The sequence below is a fragment of the Mustela erminea genome, chromosome X, assembly GCF_009829155.1.
Source record: "Mustela erminea isolate mMusErm1 chromosome X, mMusErm1.Pri, whole genome shotgun sequence".
Classification (NCBI taxonomy): Eukaryota; Metazoa; Chordata; class Mammalia; order Carnivora; family Mustelidae; genus Mustela; species Mustela erminea.
In genome coordinates, this window is record NC_045635.1 from 100,305,620 (window position 1) to 100,313,847 (window position 8,228).

The 8,228-nt window shown below is 48.0% G+C and overlaps 1 protein-coding gene across 2 annotated transcripts; it reads left to right on the forward strand.

Annotated features, from left to right (window-relative positions):
- The first annotated feature begins 4,820 nt into the window (after positions 1 to 4,820).
- Positions 4,821 to 8,010, forward strand: LOC116583058 (testis-expressed protein 13D-like). Of its 2 annotated transcripts, XM_032331023.1 has the most exons (3): positions 4,821 to 5,690; positions 5,801 to 6,086; positions 6,905 to 8,010. In XM_032331023.1, the coding sequence occupies exons 1-3, from the start codon at positions 5,054 to 5,056 to the stop codon at positions 6,921 to 6,923; spliced, it is 942 nt and encodes a 313-aa protein (XP_032186914.1). In that variant the 5' UTR covers positions 4,821 to 5,053; the 3' UTR covers positions 6,924 to 8,010. The 2 variants fall into 2 exon arrangements, with proteins under 2 accessions (XP_032186914.1, XP_032186913.1); XM_032331022.1 differs by having other exon boundaries at positions 4,821 to 6,086.
- Positions 8,011 to 8,228: the final 218 nt, after the last annotated feature.

The window sequence follows — 8,228 nt, forward strand, 5'->3', positions numbered from 1 at the left end:
TGTACGTATGCTGAAACCACAATAGAAGGCCTTACCAAGACACTTTTTATCCCCTTTGGAGTTTCAAACATCACTGATAGTGACCAAGGCACTCATTTTGTTTCTCAGAAATAAAATACTGGGCTCTTGAACAAGATATTCTGTGAAACTTTCACTTTCCTTACAGGCTACAGGCTTCAGGCCTCATAGAGTGCCACAATGGCTTATTTAAACAAGTTCCAATTCGATTAAATGAAGCATGGTACATTTTTGTCATCACTCAGATATCCAGGGTGAATTATAATGAACAGTCTGACTCCATTTTTTGATGTTTTACTGCTGACAGCTTTTAAGCCTCAACCCGCATTCTCTCCCTGAGTTCCACATGTGGGCAAGTTAATAAGAAGGCCTAAGTTTTCCTTTGGTGCCGACAGGGTTTTCAAACCATACCCATGCAGGTTTCAAGCCCCTACCCCATGCAGGAACTGTCAGCCCAGCCCTAACTCTAACCACCATTAAAATCCCAAACCAGTCTCCTTTCCTTACTGTCTTAAGCCATTTGTGGAGGCCTGGCTTCTCTCTCCAGAGAGTCCCATTAGGTAAGTAGTAAACACGTTCATACCCTCTTTCTGATTGTCATCAGTCTTGACATCTGAGTCAAATTCTGGGTGGGAATACACCTTGTTTGCGCATGATGTTCACAACGTATGTCTGCCATGTATCTCTTCACGGTCTCAAGGTCTGACAACAACACATCTTCATACCAGCATCCCAAGGATGAGGGCTTGTGGTAAGGTTTTCATTTTATTGCTCCTTTATCACAAAGGAGCATCTTTCACTGGAGCCACCAGGAAATTTTCTGTGTCCCCCTGACCAGCACAGCGGAACATACCCACCCCTCAACCAATCACTGACAAAGGGAAACAAGATGGCTGAGACCAATCATGAGACACTGCCCATATCTTAACACATCACTGTCTAAGCAACGTAGAGGCTGTGCTGGCAGGTAAGAGAGGATGGCTTGCTGTTGGTTATTAACCAGCAATATCTGCCACCGGAATGCTGATATAGTCCTTTTTCAGATATTTAATGTAGAATTTTTACAGATGGGCCAGTATGTTTTATACTATATTATTTTTTACGCTATTTTTTTCTGATTGGCTGTTATATTTCATTGGCTTCACAAGAGCAACTGGGAAGCTACCCATCTTTTTCTATGATGTGGAATATACATCTTTAGCTTATCATAATATACCTTTAAGAGTCATCATACTCCTTCATACAGGAACTGCTTTTGGATATTAACCAAAAGTAGCATAGAAATGTTGGTACAACCTCTTTGCAGCTATACTTATAAATGAAATGGGTTAGTAGCATTCTTTTTGAGGTAATATATTTTTCTCGCTGAATACTATAGTATAATGGCTACACAAAATGATCTAGGGAGCTTTTCATATTTCTCTATGGTTGAAATGCCATATGTCGTAATCATCTGATTTTATTTTTTTTTATTTTTTTTAAGATTTTTTATTTATTTATTTGACAGAGATCATAAGTAGGCAGAGAGGCAGGCAGAGAGAGAGAGAGGAGGAAGCAGGCTCCCTGCTGAGCAGAGAGCCCGATGCGGGACTCGATCCCAGGACCCTGAGATCATGACCTGAGCCGAAGGCAGCGGCTTAACCCACTGAGCCACCCAGGCGCCCAATCATCTGATTTTAAAGGCTAAATAAGAATTAGCATGGAAGGGTGCCTGAGTGGCTCAGTGCGTTAAAGCCTCTGCCTTCAACTCAGGTTATGATCCCAGGGTCCTGGGATCCAGCCCCGCATTGGGCTCTCTGCTCAGCAGGGAATCGGCTTCCTCCTCTCTCTGCCTGCCTCTCTGCCCACTTGTGATCTTTGTCTGTCAAATAAATAAATAAAATCTTTAAAAAAAAAAGAATTAGCATGGAATCATATTTTGTGCTTTTAATAACTGACTACACTCAAACAATGCTTCTATAGGTTGGACTGCTCCAGGACTCGGTCCTCTTGTTTTCTACTCATCTCTTTTCCTAGGGGATCTCATTCAAGTCCATTGTTAAATCCCATCAACTCACTGTTTTTTCCCCCCAAATTTATATATCAATCCAATTTCTCCCCTCTGCTTCAGACCTGTATATCCCAGAAGATCTGCTTGAAATCTCTATCTACCCTAGTCACAAAGAGACATCACAACCACAACTCTGAAAAAGTACTCCTGTTTTTTCCTTTCTTCCCCGTCTTAGAAGTAGTACTATCAACCACCCATTTGCTCAAGCCTAAAAACTAGGGGTCATCCTTATCTCCTTTCTTTTTCTCAATCTTTATAACCCTCATACAGTCTAAAAATACTTGTCAATTTTATCTTTTTTAAATAGAGATTTTACTAACTTATTTGACAGAGAGAAAGAGAACCCAAACAGGGAGAGTGGCAGAGGGAGAGGCAGAAGCGGGCTTCCCGCTGAGCAGGGAGCCTGATGCGGGGCTCCATCCCAGCACCCTGGGATCAGGACGACCTGAAGGCAGATGTCCAAACTGACTGAACCACCCAGGCGCCCAATTTTACTTTCAAAATACATTCTCTCTCCCTGTGTCCATATCCACGAACACCACTTTAGACTAAGCCAAATCATGATCATTTCTTGCTTAATCCACTGCAATAACTTCCAAACTGTTGCCCCCGTTTATGTAATTTCATAGAATGTCTATTCTATAACATCCAGAGGGAAACTTTTTAAACCTGACAACACTACCACAGGAAATACTACGACGTTGCTCCCTCATACTTGGAATAAAATTCAATCTTCTTTTTTTTTTTTTTTAAAGATTTTATTTATTTTATTTGACAGAGAGAGAGATCACAAGTAGGCAGAGAGGCAGGCAGAGACAGAAGGGGAAGCAGGCTCCCTGCTGAGCAGAGGGCCCGATGCAGGGCTCGATCCCAGGACACTGAGATCATGACCCGAGCCGAAGGCAGCGGCTTAACGCACTGAGCCACCCAGGCGCCCCTAAAATTCAATCTTCTTAATATTGCTTCCAAGGCCATTGCAAGATGGCCCTTTTGTTTATGTTTCTAACATCATCTTATTCCACTCCCTCCCTAACTTAGCAGGCTCCTGCCCACTTGGATCTTTTCTACTCCCTAAAGATTTGAAAATTTTCTGCACCAAGACTTCTGCCACTGGAATTCTGGGTCTCCGTTCAAATGTCCCCTTCTCATAGAGACCCTCCCCAAACTCCTTATTCACAAGGGACAATTTCAAACCCCTGCAGAGTCTCTATCTCTCACATCAACTTATATATTAACTTGATAGCACATATCACAATTTACAATTATTTTGCTTATTTATTTACTTTTTTCATTTATTATTCCACCAGTGGTATATAAATAACAGGAGGGCCGGGAACTTTTCCATATTTTTCACCTTTTGTCCAATGAGCTTACTATGTGTTTAATAACTATCTGTCAAAGGAAGAAAAATATACGTATCCGATGATGAAGAGAAAAGTCTAAATTGGAAATACAGAGCTGTGATTTGAAGTAGTGTTTAAAGTTACTGGAGTGGATAAGCGCAACCAAAGAGGAGGGGTCTGAAGACAAAACTGGGAAAACACCAACTCTGGGTCTGTGGGCTTTAGAACAGGCAGTTCGACGAAAGATAAGCGACAGAGCTGAGAGGAACGTCAGTGAGAATTTGGTATTACAGAAACCAAGACAGTATGGCATCAAGAAGGGAATGGTCAACAGAATTATGTACTGCTGAAAAATCATGTGAAAACTAACTTTTGGGGCACCTGGGTGGCTCAGTGGGTTAAGCGTCTGCCTTCAGCTCAGGTCATGATCCCAGGGTACTGGGAGGGGACCCCGCCTCCCGCTGCCCGCTGAGCAGAGTCTGCTTCTCCTATTCCCTCTGCTCCGCCCCACTGCTACGATCGCGCATGCGCAAGTGGTCTCTCTTGCAAATAAATAGGAACTTAAAAAAAAAAAACAACTAACTTTCAAAGTATCCACTTGTTTTGTGTTGAGGTAGGGACTACTGGTGACCTTAACAGAGAATTTTCACTGAGGTTTTGGGAGGTAAGAACCAATATGCAGCAGGCTGAATAGTAAAAGGAGCATGATGAAGCAGACAGCGAGTAGACTATGTCTAATGGGACATAGTCAATTTCTCTAAGAGAGGAAGGGAAGGATATGGGGTAGATGGAGGAAATTATTCTAAGCATAGAGGGAACTTGAACAGGTTGACTTTATGGGAGAAAAAGATTCAGTAGCCCAGGGGATGCTGGGAAATATGGGGGGGCGGGGATGAGCTGTATTGAAGCGGCTGAGGAAATGGAACAGGAGGGACTAGGGTCTGGGGCAGGAAGATAAGGTTTAGCAAGGCAAGCTGAGGGACTTCACGGCTCAGTCACTTGATTTTCTCAAGGACAGGAACTCTAAGGTCACCTGCTTAGAACCAAGAGGGAAGAGGACGGACAGCTTGGGACTACAGAAAGTTTGGGATCGAACCTGAGAGCTATGGGAGAGGGCGCTGAACCAAAAAGCTCCCTCCCCGCCCCGTGCACGCACTCACCTGACCCCCAGGTCAGAAATTCATTCCGCGCGCCTCTGGGTGCTGTCAGAGCTCTTGGGAACCACAGGCGTCCTCTGGGCTTGCAGCAATTTCCAGCACAGTCGCTCTCCCGAGGCGCCCTGTAGGAGGCGCTTGCCAAGGAAAGGGGGCAGAGCCCAGCGCCGCAGCCCTCCTGCCAGACAAGCAGGGGGCTCTCTCCCGAGAGGGGCGGTTCCCAACAGGCCTTGCGGTCGTGACTCAGAGCCCAGATCTCTGACGCGCTAGTCCGCCCCGACCGAGGGCGGTGTGGCGAGCCGGCTTCACGCTTCGTCGGGAGGACGAGTGGGTGAGAGAGGAAGCCCGCGGAAGGGGAGGCCAGGACCGGGCAAGGACTGAAGGAGGACCGAGGCGGGTGGGGGTGCGGAGTGCGGGGCAGACCCGTAGGCCGCGGTGGTTTCCCAGCAGCGGGGGCGGTCGGGTTCGCCGACTAGGCCGCAGCGGCCATGGCTGTAGATTTCGGGGACCCCCGGAGCGGGTTCCGCCACAACGAGGTGGTGGTGTTCATCAACGAGGAGGTGCTCAGCAACGGCGGCGGTCCCGACTTCTACCTGACCTTCTGCTCGAGGCCCTGGAACGAGGTAGAGGACGAGCTACTGTCCATCGTGGCGGACCCGCAGGTGCCGCGCGCCGTCAAGCGGGCTTACTCGTGGAGCGCGCTGGCCTTGAGCGTGCGCGCGGCCGCGAGGCAGCAGGAGCAGCAGGCGCACCGCGTGCGGCGGCTGCAGGAGCAGCTGGAGGAGCGCGAGACCACCACCTGGGCTCTGGCCAACCAGCTGCAGCGGCTACGCCAGGAGCGCGAGCAAGTGGTGTCGCAGTTGCGCCGTGTGCAGCACGACCTGCAGCATGTGCTGGATGAGCGCGAGGCGCTGCGTGGCCAGCTTCTCCAGGCCCAGAGGCAGCCCCAGCAGGTCGGGTCTCGAGTGCAGCGGCTGGCGACGGAGGTGTGGCCCCTGAATGCAGAGGAGCGGAACGAGGTGCTGGCCGCCACCCGGTCGCAGCGTGAGCAGGATGCGGAGACCCAGAGAGGAGAGAGAGAGGAGAAAGAGAGAGAGGAGGCCCGCATGGCCTCTGAGACAACAGGTGTGCTTTACGCGCCAGGATCGCCGCCGCCGCCGCCGCCGCCGCCGCCGAGTCCCTGGGCCCAGGTTGTTCAACCCTCTCTGCCCATGCCGTTCCCCATGCCATTCCAGGTGGCGTTCCCCTACCCACCACCTCCCCAACCCAGGGTAGTCGCAGAAGCAGCAGCAGGAGCGGCGTTCACACCCCAGATGCCTGCTGCAGCCATCTACCCACCTGGCATGTGGCCTCCGTTCAGGCCTCTGGAGGAGATAGCCATGTGGTGGAACCAGAGACGCCAAAGCCAAGAGGAAGGTCCTGCCAGGCTCCACTTTGGCGTAAACCCCGCAGGGCGCAACTGGAGCCAGGGAGACCTGATGAAGCAACAGCCACAGGGAGAGATGCCCAGGCAACCAAATGGTAAGAAAGGCTTTGAATGCCAGCAAAAGGAGAAACCTGCCTTGGACTTGGGGAGGAGGGATTGAGGCTGCCTGTGGTGTAGAGCGTGATTCATTTTTCTGGACACTTGGCTTGTGATAAATGCAAGAAAATCTAGATACTAACTTTGACCCCAAACTAGCTCCTCCCGAAACCTGGGCATGCAGAAAAGAATGGGGACAGCCTCCAAAGAAAAACCAATCTTGGCAGGCCCCTTTCTGATAAAAAACTCACTCTTCTATGTACATCTTCTGTTTACATCTCTTCTATTTACATATTTACAGAAAAATTTAAAATGCCCCAAATTTTCAGTATCCTACCATCCAGCAATGACCATTTTTAGCACATTGATATAGCTGTTTCCACAGGCGGCTCTCTTTCCCTAGTTGCGTACTATACATGTATTTGTGTCTGTGTTTAATGTGTATTGCTTTAAAGAAAGATGAGACTTTAGTGAATAGTTAATGAGTCGTTTAAGGGAAAATTTTTCCGATTGTGTTTGAGTTCACAGGTGGTGGACTCTGGATGGCGGCTACCAATCGGTTGACCCTCTGGCAAGGCTGACATGATGAAACCTTCTTTTTCTCGTTTCTGTGTTCTCATTAACTTCCTCTCTCCCACAGTAGCAGGTCTTTGGCTAAGAATAATCACGCTTTTAGAACACATGCCCATTACATTCTAGGAACACCACTTCTACAGAACGCGATTGCTGGGCTGTAAACTGCAGCAGTGTTCCTATTTGTTTCTTGATTTATTTTTACAAAATTCATAGCCGAGGACCTGTTCTTTGTGTCTCTAAGCTCCAGGAACTTTGTGTGAAGCCGAAGAAACTTCAGCTCCCAGTGTGTGAATGAATCCTCCCAAAATACCCTCTGGCTCTCAGCGGGCTTCACCTCAGTGAGACCTCAACTGGCTGGAGCTAGTAGAAGTGTGAAGAAATCAGGGGAAAGGAGACATTCTGGCACACATCTTGGAACGGGGGAAGCAGACAGATTTTGTTAGAATTTGACCCTTCTCTTATGGAAAAGGGATTGGCAGCAGATTTCAAAGGGTGGATGGGAAGGTAGTATTAAATGTTAGAGGTTATAGCAAGCTTGTTGAATTTTGTTTATTAATTCATTGAACAAATAGTTACTGATTGCCCCGTAAGAGTTAGGAACTACAGTGATATTTTATTCTCTGGTGCATACATTATAGCTCAATTGGATGAGTCTGGTTAGATAACAGAAGAGCCTTATTTGGGATACAGTGTACACTGGGGTTGTTTTTTTGTTTGTTTTGTTTTGTTTTGTTTTTTGCCTAGCATGCAATATGGCTTTTGGGTAAACCCAACTGAAATGACACAAGATCTATTTCTGTGATTCTGGAGGCAATGTCAAAGGCACTTTCATGGAAGGACTTGAATGACTGAACTGCTTAGCACATCAGTCCCCACAGAAACAAACAGGCCGTGGCAAAGACTGGGAGAAGCAGCCTCACCAAAGGATAGGCTGGACTTTTCCGAGACTCCTGCTGATTTCCTCCCTTGAAAAGCACTGCTAGTTTTCCGGTTGTCTGAAAGACCACTGGGCTCTCTTGAAGAAGGAGAGTGTTGGCTACACACTTGGTCCCTCAGCTTGGGGCCACCATCTTCCCAAGCTCCTTTCCAGTCAAGATGGGTGAAGAACAAAATGGATTCCAAGGGCGGACATCGTGCTGTGAATGGTGCTCCTCTTGGAAGACTGATTGGATTAAAAAAGAACTGGACTGGCGCAAGCCCTTTTGGGAATGCCCGGGGCCCCTTCTCTTCCATTTGGTGTGTTCCCTGCAGGCTCTCTGCTCCCCCAAGGCGGGTAGAGCCCAGTGGGTGGGAAGTTAGATGGTCTCCAGTCTAAACAAATGGTGTTCTGGAGATTCCCCCATGAAGTCCCAGCTAACCAAACTCAGCCTCTGTCAGAAGCTTCCTGGTTCTGGTAATAAAGAGTGTGCACTTGTCCTCTGGGTCTTCTGTGTGGTGTGCATCTCGGGGCAGGTTTGCTCTGGGTCGTCAGTTTAAACCCACATCTTCCTACTGTCCCACCAAAGTGAAGGAAATTTCGATCTTATTCACTGTTAGAGGGCCTCTCCTCTTCCAGTGAGTTACCC

Bases quoted from the DNA above. Each gene is read 5' to 3' on its own strand.
- LOC116583058 (XM_032331022.1), top strand. From the start codon at position 5,054: ATGGCTGTAGATTTCGGGGACCCCCGGAGCGGGTTCCGCCACAACGAG. The intron at 6,087-6,904 runs GTAAGAAAGGCT...TGTGTCTCTAAG, and splicing joins GATGCCCAGGCAACCAAATG to CTCCAGGAACTTTGTGTGAA.